Source organism: Falco naumanni, chromosome 9 (genome assembly GCF_017639655.2).
Source record: "Falco naumanni isolate bFalNau1 chromosome 9, bFalNau1.pat, whole genome shotgun sequence".
Taxonomy (NCBI): Eukaryota; Metazoa; Chordata; class Aves; order Falconiformes; family Falconidae; genus Falco; species Falco naumanni.
Window position 1 is genome coordinate 20,268,335 of NC_054062.1, and position 19,007 is coordinate 20,287,341.

Below are 19,007 nucleotides of genomic sequence, written 5' to 3' on the forward strand. Positions count from 1 at the left end.
TTTTACCACCATTTGCTTTCTAAAAGGTGTCCGACATACTAAAGAAGTTGCTATCATATAGCTTTTGAAGCATCCTGTAATTGCTCTACACGAGTATCTGTATTTCACTTGAGGTCTTTTGAACAGCGATGAGTATATAATGAGAGGGCAGTTACTGATAATTTGAGGCACTGCAAAAGTATGTCTTACATCCAAGTTAATGTTAGACTAGAAATACTAGAAAACTTTCAAAAGACTCAGTGGCAGCTTATTTACAAATATACTATTTATAATGAATGCATTGATACAGAATGACTCTTATAAAAAAGCAAGGCAATCTTTTATATAGACAAAACAATCAACATTACAATAACTCAGATTAAAGTACATTTTTGTAGACTGTTTACACTCTTGTTTAGCTTTTAACCACAAAATTAGTGTGGTCTGGTATTTTTCCACAGCAAAAGTCCTGTGCAGTCCTGGTTAAGACCTAAATATCAGAATAATAAACATAATTTTCTGACCTTTGCTAACATTAAAAAAAAAAATTGTCCATACTATCGTTTGTAATTGTCCTTACTGTGTCTTGAAGTTTGTGTTCTGCAAATTACTGCCAACTGCACATTTCCAATTACAAGCTATTCTGGCATGCTGATTTGATACAACCAAGGTGTGATAATGACTATATGAAAATTCTTAGTTGCATCCAGATATGAAGACTCCCCTGATATGTATTTGTACTGATTCAGAAATTTATTTTTGGATTTAAAAAATAAAAAACAGGGAAAAAAATTCTCAAAGTTTTCTAACTGTTAAATAAAAGTTATGTCTCAAACTCCCAGTATTAAAGATGATACTTGAATTCCAGGTGACACAATGGGTTTAAGCACTAACCAGCCAGACAGTTTGAGTACTAATTTACGAAATCGTGTACATGAGCAAACACAACCTTCAAGAAGCCTGAACATGCACTTTCTCACACAACATTAGCAAAAAACAGACAAAACCGTAGAGAAAACCTAAATCCAAGAGAGGCACTGAAGCAGATACTCCACAACCCAGATCTCTTCCTAAAAAGAGCATATGAATTTCAAAATTTCCAATAGAACCTGGCAAACAGAAAAGTGCCAATCAGACAACTGTGTGACCCAACTTGACAAGTAGCATTTGCATTGCATTTATAGTAGACAACTTTGGTGATGAACTTAAATATGGGACAGCCAGAGACAGAACTTTAATGGGTTTACACTAAAAAGAAAACATTTTTGCCAAGAATTACCCAACAACTTTCTGTTTAGTAAATTTAAATGCAATATGTGACCAACATGAGTCACAACAGCAGTTATTCCTTCTTTTCATTATTTAACAAATCCTTAATCTGCTTTGCACCTTACTGGACTTCCATAATACTATACAGTCTATAGTACATCAATTTAGCTTGTTAAATCACGGCATGATTCAGCACAGTGTCTTTGTGGGGCACATGTCTGTGTACATAATTTTATGTACACAGGCACAGACACATATAAAACTGATATTTTGTCTATGGGCAAGCAATCTAGGTCATGAGTTTCACCCGAAGTGAGGATTGTCACACTTTTCAATAACCCTTCTAAATTATTTCCCCCGCTATGGCCAGGGGGATAAATATTTAATACAAGTATCTGGGAACCACCTGTTTCTCCATCTTGTTCTCAAAGATGCCGTAAACAATTCATTTCTTCACCTTGTCTGTGCTTTCATATATACAGATCCACACATAGATATATGTATGTATGTATACGTACATTTGTCAGGATGACGTTCTTTCCATTCATACTTTAATTGATTAGGCCAAACAAAATTTTTAAACAGGTATGCCAGCACGTGTCCAAATGAATGTCATCAGGCATTAAATACAATTTAGAAACTGCACCAGATAACAATCCAGCAGTCCGGGAAATGCAAAAGTCTTATGTCAGGATGTAAGATGGATCTGTGTACAGATTTGGACATAAATCCATGTATGTACTTATATGAATTTGTTCTCATCTATTCCCAATCCATGCCACATACTTAATACCTAAAACTTTTGGATAATTCTAAAGAATTTTTCAGATTCTTCTGAATTTATTTCTGCTGTACCAGAACTTCTTTCATGCTGCTTTTATTCAAATCTCTCTTCAGACACTGAGAAAATAAGCCTTTACCTCAGAATGTATAAAATTAAACTCCTAGAAGAGGGCTCAGGATTATCTGGCATTGCAACAGCCATACTAGTACAAAGACAGTTTGAAAAAATATCCTGTTTTTAATGTAGTAATGAAGTAAAACATAGCTTTATTTATTCCTATAAGTGTAATGAAAAGAATAGTTTGTTTCTAAGCGAGTGTAACGAGAGCTATTTTGGTAGCCAACTTCTCCACAAGAATTTATGTGAGACACCATCAGCTCCAATCATACAGTCATTAACCATGTACCTTAACAAGGTGAATAATCAACATATTTACAAACTAAACAAATCCAATCCCGTCAACTCTTGCAAAAATGGGATTGAGGAGTGGACAGGGAATGAGACTAAGACGCTTGAAAACACAAGGGGTCGCCACTTTTGTCTTAAGGAACCATATTAATCCAACCAGTTTCCCCTAGTGACCTGAGGGCACAAATACGGATTTAGCAGTATATTCAGAAGTTAGATTACAGTCTTGATACTAATCATTTCAGCATCTTCATATTTTAACACCTTAATGCTGACACAGATTAACTTCAGGCAGAACTGTAAGGAACTAGCCTTTTATAAACTAAAGTCTAAACTGAAAAGCTACAGTAGATGTTAAAAAAAAAAAACAAACAAAAACAAAAAAAAAAAAAAAACCACACAAAAAAAACGGGGGGGGGGGGGCACTCGATGGGACAACAGGGATGGAATGGGATCAGAGAGACAGAGCGTGTGAGAAAGAACAGAACATTACTTAGTAAAATCCAGTGACATCTACAATAGTTTTACAGCATGTTCAAGCCCTCTAAGGTTTTATATCTCCACCTGCCTTCCATTTAAACTTACTCCTTGTTAATGAAGACATATGACAAAACAGAATGTAAATAGATCAAGGCAATACATCTAAGTAAGCATGCCTGAAAGCCAGAAATAATACTCCCCAAACTTCTGCACGTGACATAGATTTCCCATGGCAATGGTTGATTTGATTTTGTTCAAAAGGTACAGTCCTCGAAGTCACACTATCCCAGCAACAATTCCAATGAGTATAAACCGAGTTCTTGAGTAACCGTGGAATGCAACCGCTTTGAGTTCCTACCCTCCTGAAAAAGGACAACTGGCCCTACAAGTGCAGCAATAGTGAAAATCTCCCTGAAGCATCTTCTGCCTTTTAAACAACCAAGAAAGTAATGATAAAACTTAATGTCCACTACTTACAGTGTTTCTCTTGAGCTACCAACATCTATGCACAAATGAAAAAGGTGCCTCTTTTTTAATAGATCGGTTTAATACTGAAACAGATAGGATGAAGTTAAAAAAAGAATAATCAAGATACTGAACTGAATATTTTGAAGCAAGTGCCCCAGCTGTGGGGAAAAGTGCATTTAGTTCAGCAGCAAAACAGCACAGTGTGAAGATATTGTGCTTGGACACAGAAGTTCCATAATGGAAGGAGGTATAAGGCAAGTCAAGATATAAAACCGTAGTACATTGTTAACCAACCTTAAAACTTACATATATTGCAGTGTTTAAAAGTAAGACACATTCATTTATTGTACAAGGACTATAAGGAATCCTTAAAATTGCCTGTTGTAGTTTATGACCCAACATTGTAATAAAAATGTACATATATATTATTTCCTTGCCACTTAACTGTACTGTTAGACCTCATGGACTTGTTACTTCACAAAATGAAAAACGCTCTTCACTGAGTATACTCAACATTTTTACCAATCTGAAAAGGTTTACTTGTGCTAGAAAAGACCAACCGCAAAAGGCTCAGTTCAGATATGTTATGCCTGCAACTGATAACTCAGGGAAGCAAGACTTAAAGGAATTCAAGCTTTTTTTTCTTTTCTTTTTCTTTTGTTTTGACTGCATCCTTTTCACCTGCCAGTTGTTCTGATGAGTATGTTTTTAGTATACAAACCAGTTGATAAAAATTCATCAGCAGAGGCATATAAATTCTAGATGATTGATTAAAACAGAGCAAATCAGAATAAAACAAAATCCAGTGATTTACTCTGACTGTAAACAATATAAAAACACCATTTGCTTCAAATCTCAAAATAAGTTAAAAGAAAATCCCAACCTCAGGACACATGACCCTTTCAGGTTTTGACACCAAAAAAAAAAAAAAGGGGGGGGGGGGGGGAAGAAAACAGAAAAGTTCATTATATAAAGGTTATACATTTCTCTTAACTGAAAGTAAATCTAAGCAAAATTATTTTTGTCCCTTAAATTTAAACTTTGAGTTCATTGGCAATTGCTTTAAACGAACTGGCATTTCCAGATTATTCAGACATCTTCCATCAAATTCAGCAAAGAAAACTTAGACAAGCTTTTTTACAGAATAAAAAAAATCTAAATGGCTATGATTCCTCTATTAGCAGAAACACATAATGCAGTCTTAAATTTGCCTTTTTATATTATTTATATATTTATATATATATATAATATAATATAAACCACATATATTATATTATATATACATATACAGACAATTACAACATTAATGCAGTTTGTATTTTGTACAGTGTATTGGACAATCCGATTAGCATCAGACCATGGCACGATATGGTCCCTGCATTTTTAGGAACTGAATGATGAAGGAAGGTCCTCCTGCAACAATCTGAGGTGGAAGGTGGCTGAGCGGGCAGTTCTCAATGCTCATTATTGACAGTTTGCTGCAAAGCGCCAGCTCAAAGGGAAGGCTGTGCAGATTGGGGTTGTCATTCAAATACAGTTCTTCCAGATTCTCCAGTGTACCTGGTTAAAATAAAATAACACAAAGTAGTTTGGCTGGGTTTTTTTGATTCATGCAGTTTATAACTTCTAGACAGAAGGTCTAAGTCCACTTGAAGATTCTTTACTATACAGACTCTTGAGTCGGTGACTCATCCAAACTCCTATTTTCAAGCACAGCAAGTTTTCTGTTCACTGGTACCTAATCAAGAAGCAATTTGCTTTAGTTTGTATGTAATATAAAAATATCCATTACTACACCTCATTTAGATAACTACTGAACTGAGAATACACAGAGTAAGAGAACTGAGAGGGACTTCACTGTAACTGTTCAGCCAAGTGCTTTGCAATTGCAGGCAACGTTGAATAGCTATCTAGTTAGAAGGGCCTAGAAAATATTTATACCACACAGTGTCTATGATCTCTTTTAAAATATCTATGCCATACCTTTTATGTAATTAGAACCCATGTATTAAAGACCTGAAGCTGTAACTGTAATGCACCACAGGAAGAAAGCATGAGAGATCTCTGCACAGCAGTGGATTTATTAAATGGAACAAACCCATGTGAATTTTTTTTTCCTGAATTCAAAGTTTAGAACTTACTTCTACTACAGATACTGCAATACAGATTAACCAGAAGCTTGAAAACAGAGTAATCTTTCTTTCCATTACTCCACAACAAATACCAAAAACCAGATCTTTGAAATACACTTCAAACATTCAAGTCCCCTCAAAACATTCCCCACTTTCCAATCTTATATACCATAATGTCTTCTATAGCGTAAAAGACCATTTAATCTTTCACAATAGAAAGCAGTAGCTGAGGCTTAAGGTATGGAAAACCAACAAAAAGGAAAGGCTATACAAGAAATAATGAGAAATAGCTGACAGCATGAAAGATGAAGCAGTCATACCTGAGAACAGTTAACTATTCCCTAATCTGTTAAGACAACCAGCTTTAAGAATCAAAATGTACTCCTTCAATAGTATTTCAAGTGTGCTTACTGATTTTAATTCCACAGCTTGTTACCACAGCATCTGAATTCTCTCTACTAACTTACAAACTAAATTACAAAGCTCCAAATTTAGGTAAGTTTTAGGCTACTCTCACATCGAGGCACAGAAGATGCGCAGAAGCTGTTAATGGCTCTTCACTAAAGATGCTGGGAGACAGACCACACCTTCCTCATCTGCACATCACAGTTTCTGACCACATTTTGCTTTTGCATAGCTTCTCCCATCATTTTTTCTTCAATAATAATCTCTAACTTTAAGGTTTTAACTTAAGTGCTCAAAATCATACTCTGGACCTATATGCTTGTGACCACCTATAAAAGAAACATGGGCTCTGAGTGTCAGATGCTCTGAATCCCACTTACTCTGAACGTCTCAAGTAAACAAAAATAATCTTATACCTCCCTTTCTTTCTGTAGATTTCCTCCTCTTCACTTCCTTTTCTTACCTCATCAAGGTGAAAAACAGTATGATGGTCTATAAGCAGAAGTGTGTGCCAAGGGGTTACCAGCAGAAACATTGGCTTCAGCTGTCTACACCTTACACATGGTTTTTGCCTACACCATGGATTTAGAGTAGAACCAGCGTGTTTCCTTTCCCCTTCCAAGAAAAGGTCTCTGAGGTTGAGTGATTGATAATACGCAAGTTGTGGGAGAATTTGGAGAGAAAAGGGATCTCACCATTCCAAGTTAATGTGTGTTCAGCAGCCTTCTGCAGAAGAACTCAAAAGAGCTAGACCATTAATTTCACTACAGTTCAGCAAGATAAAGATCATACACCATAGTGCTGTTCCTGTGGCACATGCTTCACATCATGTTGTACATATACAGAAGTTTTAAACACAATTTTGTGGCCTCGACTTATGAGCACAGTAGATGCCTATCTTACATGTCAGCAACTGCTTTGGCTCAGGCACACTGCATAAAATCAGAAAAAGGGATCTTACCAATTTCCTCAGGAAGGTGTGTGAGAAGATTCTCTCCAAGCCCAAGGTGCGTCAGATTGGTAAGGTGACCAATACCTCTGGGAAGGGTGGTCAACTGATTATTAGTCAGAACCAATTTCTAAGGGAAAAACACGTTTTAAAAAATTAATGACTTTTTGCTTCGAATGACACCAAGTAACAAGATACATAGCTAATAAATTGATTCTCCAGCATTTGAACAAAAAAATTTCTACCCCTCAATAACATTTTGGGCCTCTATTAAGCACCACTAAATGTAAAAATAAAACAGTGCATAGTAAAGCACGTGCCTAAATATAAAAGTTCCAGGAACATGACTGAAATCAGAGATTATTCCTGTGGCAGTATTGTACTCATGCCACAACAGTTAAAAACTCCTCAGAATTTGTTTGTTCAATATTAACTGATACACTGGTGAAGAATTAGTGGGGACTGATTGTTGATGAAGTTGCACAAGATTCTTAATTTTTGATTCTATGTCCAGACCCAAACAGTTTGCCTCATCAAACTAGCTGTAATTAAATCAGCATGGTGTAAATAAAGGACGTAAGATATTTATCTTGGCCAATTATTGTTTCACCTGCAGATCCTTGAGGTAAGCTATTTCATTTGGCAAGGATTCCAGTTTGTTTTCCTCTAGATCTAACTCTCGGAGTTTCCGTAGATTTCCAATTCCATGGGGAAGTTTCTTTAGGAGATTGTTTGACAAGATAAGAACCTCAAAAAAAAAACAAACAAACAACCAAACACACAGAATTTCAGCAACACAGTAAGTACGGTATAAGATACAACAGGATCTTTTTATATTTTCAAGTAATGAAGTCCAAGATTAGCCTACATTTAAATTATGGAAGCAAACTGAAAAGATAACAATAAAAAAATATTTTAATCACTGATTTTAAAGTCTTTAATGATACAAATATGACATAATTCTTCAAAATATTATTTTGCATAATAACAAATGCAAAGCAAAACCAAAGAACAACTTATTTCTTCAAATCACCAAAGAAAAACAAGTTTCTTCCTGGACTTCCCTATAATTTTGTTATGTTTCCTTATAGCAATCTCATAATCATGTTTTGCTTTATTTGCTGTGCTTGCCAAGTCCTCCTTAAAAAGCTTAATACTTCCTCTTCTCCCTGTGTCCCTTGGTTAGGAGCAGCAGCAAGTAAACATACAGATTAGAGCCCCTAAGCAGAACACTGCATAGGCATCCACTGGCAAAAATATTTGAAAAGAGTCTCCTATCACACACATGCCCCTACTACTGTGTTATCCTCTTGTTTTTCTCCTCCTTTCTAAGTCGAACTATAAATACCCTAGGTTCAAGAAATGTATCCTTATTTGCAATGTCAATTAACAGAGTTACTCATTATGCCACAAGCAAGTTAACAGGGGTTACACTAGTGTACCATTTTTTCCTCCAGAGAAGTCTTGCAGTCCTTAGAAGTAACCAAGCCTCATAACAACATGCGAGTAGTAAGGTAATTAATTACAGGTTAAACAATGCTACTGTCTAGTTATTTAACAAGGCACATTGAAACACAAGGCTGTGAAAGAGCACCCAGTGTGGCCCTCACGCTAGCCACACACAGCTCCCTCTACGCCAGCCAAGGTTCCAAATGCCTGGCTGCTACCAATCCCAGTTCTTGTCACTTCATGTAACACGGAAACACCAAAGGCAGGATCAGAATGAAAACCCAGGCTAAAATCTAAGAGAAAATCAAAATTAATAAAAGCCAAAGTCTTAGCATTAACACAAGCAGTATCTCGGTGGAACTTCCTTTATGCAGTACGATATACACAGAATGATAAGAATAGTAACATTTTAATCATGTATCAAGAAACAAAAGCAGGAACAGAAAATACTACCTACACGCAACGCAGCTGACTTAGCACTGCTGTGGGAACCTTCACTTTTGTGTAAACACCGTGCAAATAATTCTTTCTATTTGATTCTTTAATTACAGAGAAAAACAGTGCTAACATGTCTGCGGACCACGTGGCTCTCCAGCTTCAGCAGCTGGCAGACCACCAGCAAATCCAGCTGTTAGAGGTTGCTAACTCCCAATCACATCAATCACAGCCTTAACTTAAAGGCAACTGGGCCACTAAATAGCTATTACTCTGCCATATAATTTTTGCCCCAAACTACAGGAATTATTAATTATTCAGAGCAGCAGTCACACTGGAAATTTGCCATTTCAAATATGCCATTTGCTATTGTACTTAACAGATTTTTCCCAGCCACTCACAGCTATGAATTCCCCTCCACTGCCCAAATAAGCACCACTACTTTTATGTCCCTCCCAGGCTGTTAAGTTTGTCTCTGCTTGTACCTTGAGAAACAGGACTAGGGGACACAACAGGTTTAGTTCAGTTTCAATCTACGAGTGTGTCCTCCTCTAGGGCTGACTATTCCCACCCCACTGCCTATGAGGCTCAGTGTTACAATTCGAGCCACCTCTGGCCGTAGACCATTTCATTATGTTTTTCTGAACCCTGCTGTTTCCATGCTGGTCTCTCCAGGAATCAGACTGAGTTCAGTGCCATTGCATTTACAACACTAACATCCTGTTGGGAAAAAATTTTTTCTACGTAGTTAAAAATACACAGGTACTTAGCCCTTTGTGCACAGGCACCCACTCGTCTAGAGCCTAAAGAACAACATTCAAAAAGCTGTTGACAACAACCACACACAGATGCAACACACCTAATTAAACAGCATACATACGGATATTTATTTGGCTTTATTTGACCCAAAAGTAATATTAATTAAACCTGAAGGACAGAACACCTATTTGCAGGGATTCACTTAGCTGTTCATTTACACTCTTCTCACCTCAAGAGAAACAAGCCCAGATACATCCTCAGGGATTTTTGTGAGCTGATTAGTCGCTAAATTCAGTTCTACCATACTAGTCCAAGTCCCGAAGTCCAAGGGGAGGGAGGTCAGCTGATTGTCCTGTGATTTAACATATCAAACATTTAGGGTCTGCGCTTGCAAGGAGTTGGCAAGGCATCTGAGAGATTAAACAAGCTGCTTACAAAATACTTCATAACAAAATAGTCAATAATTGTATCAGAAGAATAAAATGCTGATAATTGGCCAAAAGTTTTTTTAATTCCTCCAAACATAATAAATAAGCAGTCCCAACCTAGAGTTACAGAATTAGCTCTGTGTTAATAATACAAACTGAAATGGAAAAATAAGAATTACATCATTCTCAAGGTTTCATGACTCCCAGTAGTTAAATGGTTTTTTGTCCTTTCTTTACTGAATACAATGGAGGATGGGTAAAAAAAGAAGAGAAAATTCACCATAAACTATAAAGGTGCTATCAGCAATACTGGAATCCTAAATAGATACAGAGTTTGCTAAAAAAACAAACAAAAAAACCCAAACCAAATCCAAACGCACCACACAAAGGAAATAAAACTTAATGGCTCAGAGTAAAAGCTTCTGAAATGAATCTGAACATCTTACTGCTCAAAATTGCTACAAATTTTATCTAGACCAGACACTACAAAATGTAAAAAAAACCCAAACAACAAAACAACCACCCCAATGCAAATATCATACAAAGTCCTGGTAAACATGCAAAGTTACAAACTATGATTAAAAATGGTCTTAATGCAAATTGAGAATCCATTTGTGCCAAAAGATATTCTAAAACAGAAGCTGAGCTTAGCTACTGTTCAAACGTATTTTATTTTTTTTAAATAATTTGAGAACTTGAAATCAACCCATTCACAGCAAAGCATCATCCCTTTTCCCCAGTTCTCTTCACTCTAAGTGTATGTAGCATAGAATTAAAGGTTCTTTTCCTGTGTTTTACTATTGCGAAAAGTCTCCAAACTTAGGTTTTGAAAGAATATATTAAATAAAGATATTTTACATAATTTTGTTTATAATCTAAACTGTGTTACAGTGTGTGGGGGAAGAAAGAAGCTACTCCGCATGCTCATGTCCAATGTGAATGAATATTCAAGAACGCTGCAACCAATTCTCTTATTTTCATTGTTCAAACTCAAGCAAATGTGACAACAGCTTAACTAACAAAAATAAGCACAAATTAGTAACATCTTGATAGTACATTTTTTAACTAAATACAGAATTGTTTCTATATGTGACAGCAGCAGTGTCCATTTTGGAGTGATAAATTAATTCCTTGTATCATTAAGTTTGCCAGAATTCATGGAGGAGCAAACAGTGCTCCTCATTGATTTTACACACAGTAGCATGTTTCTGTGCCTCACCTTCATGTTCAGCTTACTTAATACTTTAGCTCTAGAGAAAATTCCAAAGGGGATTTTATTGATGCGGTTGTGCTCCATATTGAGAGAGTAGATTGTGGAGAACTGGGACGGGCCACCCACGGGATAGGACTGGAAGCAGTTCCTGGCCAGTGTTAAACTAGTCAGTTTGACAAGGCTGGATAAAAGACCCTGTAGAGAGAAGAAAACCACCCAGGAACTTAGGACAGATTTATTTGAATACATCTCTTTTCCCTCACGGGTCTAGTTATAAATGTTCCCCCCCTGCCCCTCAAGTCCATCCCCTAAGTAAGTGTTGCAATAGGCAAACCAGCATTAAATTTGCTAAAACTTCCATCAGTGAGAATCTCTGCTCAGACCAGCCATTACCTTATTTCCCCCTTTCTCCTTACATACTGCCACACAAAAAAACCAACACATCACATTTAAAAGCACAGGTTTGGGAGGTTTTGTAACTCTTTTCCCTTCCAAGAGGATTTTTTTTTAATAACACAGTGCTCCATCTTGGGCAGCTCTGTAGGGCCCAGGGGCAGCAGCTGGCAGGCACAGTCAGCAGCGTGTCCATCCTGAACAGCAGCGTCTGCTTTGGCCAGTGCCACCCAACTGCAGCTCACTCAGATTTGATGCCCGTTCGTAGCCGAGAGTGGGGCCCAAAGAACAAGTTAGCGATGGCATGCACCCATTTTCAAACAGGCATTTGATAATTCCAGTGCAAATCTTTGTTAATTTAATAAAAATCCATATTGTGATCACATCTGGTAGAAGTTGCCTTTTAGGCTGTAAGAGTTCCAGATGATCGGACAAGACAGAGGAAAAGAATGGGAAGGGAAAGGTTTGGAAATTGCAGGGGTTTTTCTTGTTTTCAAAATATTCCTAAATAGTTACTATTCCACCTCCCCCACCACCTTAAGAAACAAAAAGCAAGAATCCTGGAGTTAAACTGGATAGCAAAGGTCACCCACTGAATCCAGAGTCTCATTACACTTTGCAATCTAACTAGATTCTAAAATTCTCAGCAGCGCAGATCTCTGAGTTTATCTGTTACTTACGTGCCAAGCACATTGCTGGAACTGTGGAGATGAATAATGAGATCTAAATTACTGCTGTAGTGTCACCTTTGCTTATTACTATGCCAACTTGATTTCAGCCCTATTTGCTTAAGTATTGCAGAAATTGGAGATTTATACATGGCGTTACATACCATAAATAATAAAACATCTGCAATCAGGAATGAGCAGTAACAAGATAATGATTCCAACCACATTCCTAATGCCAGTATTTCTGGATTGCAATTTCAGTGCTACATTTACTGTAAAAGCTTTAAGAACATGGCTTTGCTTTTTCACAAGGAAAACTTTGGCTATTTTTCTAAACAGTTCATTAACATTATTGTAAATAACACAGGATTAGACAGGGACTTGTCTACATGTCATGGTTAAAACTTTAAGCACTGCAATACAGTTCTGGGAGCATCTCGGCAAATACCAGTGAAGCAATTTTCCCCCTAAAGACAAAATAATGGATCTTCAAGTCAGTATTAACCTAACCTAATCATTAACTAGTATAATCTTTGATTAGGAAATACTGCTTCTAGCTATACTTTAATTAACAGATATTCTTTGTCCTAGGGTAAGGCAGTCCCTGAGCTCTGTTACAAACACACTTTATTGCTTCAAATGGATCTTGGCATTTCAAAAAGCCGTTTTTGAAGTCTGCTTCCACACAAAAAAATATTAAAAATATGTTAGCTAATACACTCTAATAGCCTAGAGTAATTAAACACATTTGAAGGGAAGCAAAAGAGCTTGGCAGTACAAAGAGAACAATGCTTTTATATCTATGAGAGCTGTGGCAGTGCTGCCTTCTACCAGCCCATCCTTTTTAAGATAAAATATTTATTAGGCATTGTGTCAGCAGCTTCAGCTATGTTTTGAAATTCAGAAGTTTCTTCTACAAATACCGTTCCTTGTATTATAGCACAGAATGTTTTACTTTAAACAGATTACGGTATATACACTTCTGCAAGGTAGCAGCTTAAGTGTTAACATATCGTTGACAAATATTCATGAAGGCAGCACAGCACAAAGAGTTTTGTATTATGACTGAGCATATTTTAAAGCAAGTAATCACCTCTCACATTAGCTTTTTGAAATTATACCATAGTTGCTTTTATCTTATGTCTGGGTGGGGTGGGCTAGCTGAGCTCTTGCCTTAAAAGCAGCCTGTTGGCTTTCACTCAGTAGCGTTTTCTTAAACGATAGTTTTACTCAAAAATTTATTAAATTCTTTGTTTTCAGCCTATCATTGCTGATTTCAGAAATTAATCTGAAGGAAAGTAGTTAGTTACTGCACTTTGTTACTATGAGTACTTTGCCTAATTACAAATACATTTTCGTTTTTCAATTCTATACATAGTTTCCTATATACCTCTTCAGATAACATTTTAACACAATTTACACAATTTTAAAACATTTAACAACTGGTTATTTATACACATTGCAGGGTGGGGATGACATCTTAGGAAAGCAGTTTGGACCATCATTAAGACAGAACAGAATATAATGCTGTGTCCTGAAGCCTTCATCTCAAAAGGTCCTAAGCAACGCAAGAAATATTCAAAATAAGAATCAATCACATCGGATTTCTCTTCTGTCATCAGAACAATTCTTCCCAGACACTAATACTTCAAGTCAAATATTTTTCTCTGAATGTTTACTAGCCCCAAAAGAGCATCTCACGCTCTGCTGCCCTGACAGTCTCAAGAAACTAAGAAAACAAAAAGGTCTAAAGGTATAACCCAGCAGTTAAAATCATTTCAAGATGCGCAGACATGAAAGCTGTATTTTAAAAATGGTCTGTAACCTACTAGCTATTCAGGACTGTGAAACGCAAGTCCACAGAGGCACATTTCAGACAACTCTAGAGAAGGAGTATACAAAAAATGTACAGATGCACTGGGGACTAGGACCTTCTGCCTCTTCACCCCAGAGCTAGCAAAGCTCTCTGTTCAGGGAATGTGTTAATTGTAGAAATTGACAAAGTGGCTCCAGAACTTCTAACTATGGACATTTTCCTTGGTCGCACACTAAGCTTGAAGCAAGAGACACGAAGGTAAGACAATCAAGTGCAGCATCTATGAAAAGAAAAGCAAGAAAGATTTCTCTTCCCCTTTCTCCCATGGTCCTCACAGAGTCACTGCAAACTGAAAAATTATGCAAATTTTTATTTTCTATAACTGATGGAAGGTGTGTCAATGGGTTGCCAGATGATTTTGCATTGGTGTCAACAGCACACTTCTCCACATTAAAATGAGAATGCTGAGGCCAAGTCATTGTGAAAAGCTTTACCCACTCTCTTAAAGGTCATTCTTGCCTCAATTAGATGGAGAAAGATATTCCATTTTTCATTTTTCTGCTTTCCCACCTCCATGAAAAACTGAGAAGCACTTATCTAGCTTAAATGGTGGGAACCAGGACTCCTTATTTGAGGAAGGTTCTTCTAACGAGACAGGAGTCAATACAACACACAAGTATTGCAAATAAAATCACGTGTATTGCTCCCTCTTTTGACTGTAGTTGTATGACATTCGTTCTTCTGTACTAGTTAGATACACCTAATATGTACAGAATTGCGACATTTCACGTTACACACATGTAAATTAAAACAAAGGTTATTGCTCAGAGTTACGATGCAAGATTAAATACTCTCACATGTTTCAATCCCTCTACAAAACACCAATGCCTTACAACAACATACCCACCCCAATCCACTCCCTCTAATTCTCACCTCTGGTAAAGTAGAAATGTTGTTGTTCTCCAGGTTCAGTTCATCCAGTTCACTGCATTTTGCTAAAGACTTCGGAATTGCTGACAGTCTATTGTACCTCAGGCCGAGACGACTTAGACTGGACAGATTTCCTAAAGGTAGGAAACAGGCAGTAATATCTCGTTAAATTAACAGAAAGGCACAGAACTAGGTCTGCATTCTGATTCTTCTGTTGTCTCACACTATACACTTAAAACTTTTCAGATGGTGAAATGGAGCTATCATCCCAAAACAGGGGAGAGACAGATTACAGTGGTTTCCAACACTGAAGTCAACCACGCAGAAACAGATTGTGCATATTACATATTCTTCTTCAGTTGTGTGTAATACAGTAAGGGCAGTCGTCCTTCTGTCCTGATCTTTCTATCATCAAACAACTCTATCATTTTCCACAAGTCTCCAAAATTACTTTTTAAAATTACAGATAGCGTCATTCAGTGTCATGACTCATATTACCAGAACTTGGGCACACATCAAACAGCTCAGGTCCTGGCAAAACAACTTCATCTGCGGGGGGGGGGGGGGGGGGGACGACACACAGGACGGGGACGGGACGGGACGGACCTTTAACACCCTCCAAAAGCAACAAAGTCTTTAAAAAGTGATAGGGAAAAGAAAAAAAACTTTCCAAGTTTTCTGAATGACACTGAAGGAGAAGCCTGATGGAAGTCCACAAAAACCTGGACAACAGCGCATGTAAAAATATTTCTGCATATTGCCAGGCCAACAGTCCCAGCTGATACGTATTTCTGTCAGGAAGAAATACTTGAGAAACTTCCAACTTGAAAATTTCTCATGTGAAGTTCCCTTTAGCTCCAACCATTACCATCTAAACAGGTATTCAAGACCAAAATCAACTGCTTAAGGATGTCTTTGAACTATATGGTGCTGAGGCATTTAGACTCTCTTGCAGATAGTAAGACCTTGATATCCACTGAAAAGTCAACTGGCAGATAGTTACGAGAACAGTGCTCAGTCTTCTGGCTCATCCCTATGATCATAAAACGTGTCTGTGCATGTGCATACATCCCACCAGTGGAGCTTGTGAACAGATTCACACAATCAATCCATTCCTTGCAAAACATTCGCTATTTTACACTCATTTCTACAACCACTCATGGTATAACACATTTGTTCTGCAAACTGAAGTACCAGAAAGACATATTAGAAAAGAAACATAAGATTTAACAAATGGCAGCAAGAATAACCAGAAATAATTTAAAAAGATGAAGGCAGCTTAATACGTACTGTATAACTACTCATTAAATAAAGGCTATATTAATGTCTAAGGATATGTACTTATACAAAGGTTATTGGAAAACAGCAAAGGAGGAAGCAAAAGTAGTGTATGAAATATGCTTGGAAGCAAAGGATAAACCAAAATAAAAATAAATGGAGATTGAAAATCAATACAAATGCTACAACGGGATCTGCTAGACAGAGGAAAAGGAAGTCACAAAATACCTCTTTCCTAAACTTGGTCAAAATATACTGTAAGACAGACCCTACATCACTGAATAGCTGGGAATGTAGCTAATAAAAAACTGGAAATTGGGAATGTTGTATGATTCACTGTAGTGACTGAAACCGAGATTCACAAGAGCAGTGAAAGTAAAAAAAAAACCAAACAACCAAACACAAACAAAACCCAACAAACAAAAAAACCTTCACAAAAAAACACCAAAGGATGAATTTTCAGTGCATAGCCAATATTTCACTAACAAGCTTCGTAACAAATTTCACTTAGTATCGTCAATAACTAAACAAAAGTTAAAACAACAGGTAACCACCCAGAGTTGCCTAACTAGTAGCATCTCCCATTGGAATTTTTATTTATATTTTTCACGTGCTTTCTTTCTGAGCAAGTATACAATTATCTTTTGCAGAAGCAGCAAAGAAAGTCTTCCCTTAACCCCCAAAAAGCATTTAAAACCCAGGGCTATCAACAGCTCACAAATCTTCAACTTTTGAGGTTAAATACTATAGTGCATCTACACACTAAAAAGAACAAATAAGACCTATTTTGATCCTACAATCTACTAGTATCAAGATGCACATTTGTATGTAACGTAGCTATTTCCTGCTGTATTTGATGAGATCTGCCATTGCTGGCTGTATAGGAAACTGGCCTCACTTGACACAATAGACATCCTATTGTAAGGCACCAAGATCATGAGGATTCACTGTTCTAGGGATGAACAAAGCACATCATGACTGCATTTGTCTGAATTGTTATTTAATGCCTTACTGTCAAAACAAACAACAAACTTTACACAAGATATCGATCCACTATTCTTTTTCACTACTTGAACGCTGAGTTAGATGCTGATCTGGATTCTTCAGGCAAAGAGAATGAACAGGGAACGGCTCTAGCAGACAGCATGATGCCAACTGTTGCTTAGCAATACAACGTCGCTATGCCAATTCCCAGATTGTGAGCACAGGTTGTATGTATATGGCTCTCTTCCTACCACCAACGTGGCATTTCAGAAAAATGAAACAAGGCAGCCATTAGAGAGAGTCAAACTGTACCGTAATTTTCCCGGAGAGAATGACACATGTTGGCTACCCTCATGGCATTATCAGAAAGGAGGCATAAATAGCAGCTCCCAGTAACTTTTTCTTATCATAAGTAGCATTTCTCAATAGAACTTTATCACTGTTTCTCTACTAGTTATCTTCCTCCTCCTTGGGAAAGGCATGCAAAGGCATAACAAAAGACACATCCTGCATGTACCACATTCCTTGTGAATGTGTTACACACCACAGCACTACAGACAGTTACTCCTGAGAACAAAAGCAGCAAAATTTCAGCTGGAGCTTCATCAGTAGCACCTCTCCCACCGGTCCTAGAAGGGCTGTCCTGTACCCAGCTGATGCAGGCAGTATGGGCTGCCTTCTCATTTCCAGCCAGAATTTATTTATATCCCATTTATAGCCATTTACCCTTCTGTCAACAAGACTCAGATAACTTTTCGTCCTCATCACAGCTCATACTCACACCTCATTGTGAATGCATGTGGTGAGAAACCTTTATCAGCTTTTATCTTCACATGCTGGAGAAGCTAAATCTTACTCTCCTCTTCACAGAAAAAGGATGATTTTTAGAGCTCTTCCATCTGCTCAGTGTGTTAAAACTTACCTTTTGTTTTGTCTTTGTTAAGGAATGCTCAGGTGTAAATATTTGCCTCCATAGTCCACAGGCCAGTATGCTCAGGCCTCCCTGCCAGCTCTCTGACCACCAAGTGACAAACTCCAGTTTATAACAGAAACTGTTGCAGGTTGCTAAACAGCACACCTTGTGCAGTGCATGGTCAAAAGTGATCCCATTTACAGCTCCCTGAGCTCAGGACCACCTAGCTGATACTCATATTCGGAGCTGCTTTGCAGCACCTACGCTCTTCTCCATCTTCTCCAATTCAGCGACTGGTTTCTGAGATGACACCGTATTAGGTACTTTACTGACATGCTGTCAAGTTAAGTCAAGGAAACAAGGAGAGGAAGGTAACAACTGATCACGATCAACTCAGTCAGACAGTCATCAGGATCATCTGCAGCTGTACTTTTGCCACTGAAACCATACCTCAGCGGTTCCTCTAAAAGAGCCCCTCGCAGGTAGGAGTAACTCAGAAAATTCAGCACTCGATGTTCATGAACATGATAGTGTGATAACCAAACTGAAAAGCAGCTACTAGTACAAAAAGCAACAAGCAAAATCCTTTCCAATTTGTTTTATTATGAAGCCCACTACAAAAAAAACTTGTAAACTCAACTGCCCCATCCGATGGTACTTCTAGAAATACAATACTGAAACCTGACTAAGCCCTAAACTTATGTCAGGTCTAAGAAAGTCACTGAAAAAATTGCTTTAGTTTAATTTCTGGTGTAAACAGTCGCTCTTGTAAGTCAGGTTTCACACAGCCACCTTGTTTCAGGTCCATTTTCTCAGCAGCAAAGCATTCTAACACCCATCACCGGGCTCCGCTTTGCCCAGCCCTCA

The 19,007-nt window shown here is 37.5% G+C and overlaps 1 protein-coding gene across 4 annotated transcripts in view; it reads right to left on the reverse strand.

Annotated features, from left to right (window-relative positions):
* Nucleotides 1-302: 302 nt before the first annotated feature.
* Nucleotides 303-19,007, reverse strand: part of SHOC2 (SHOC2 leucine rich repeat scaffold protein) — a 70,692-nt gene continuing 51,987 nt past the window's right edge. For all 4 annotated transcript variants that reach the window (XM_040606392.1, XM_040606390.1, XM_040606389.1 and 1 more), the window contains exons 4-9: nucleotides 14,969-15,099; nucleotides 11,165-11,353; nucleotides 9,747-9,869; nucleotides 7,485-7,622; nucleotides 6,887-7,004; nucleotides 303-4,948 (exon numbers count right to left, since the gene is read on the reverse strand). In XM_040606392.1, coding sequence (XP_040462326.1) covers nucleotides 4,740-4,948; nucleotides 6,887-7,004; nucleotides 7,485-7,622; nucleotides 9,747-9,869; nucleotides 11,165-11,353; nucleotides 14,969-15,099 — 908 coding nt within the window. In that variant the 3' untranslated portion in view covers nucleotides 303-4,739. The remainder of the gene's footprint in view (nucleotides 4,949-6,886; nucleotides 7,005-7,484; nucleotides 7,623-9,746; nucleotides 9,870-11,164; nucleotides 11,354-14,968; nucleotides 15,100-19,007) is intronic.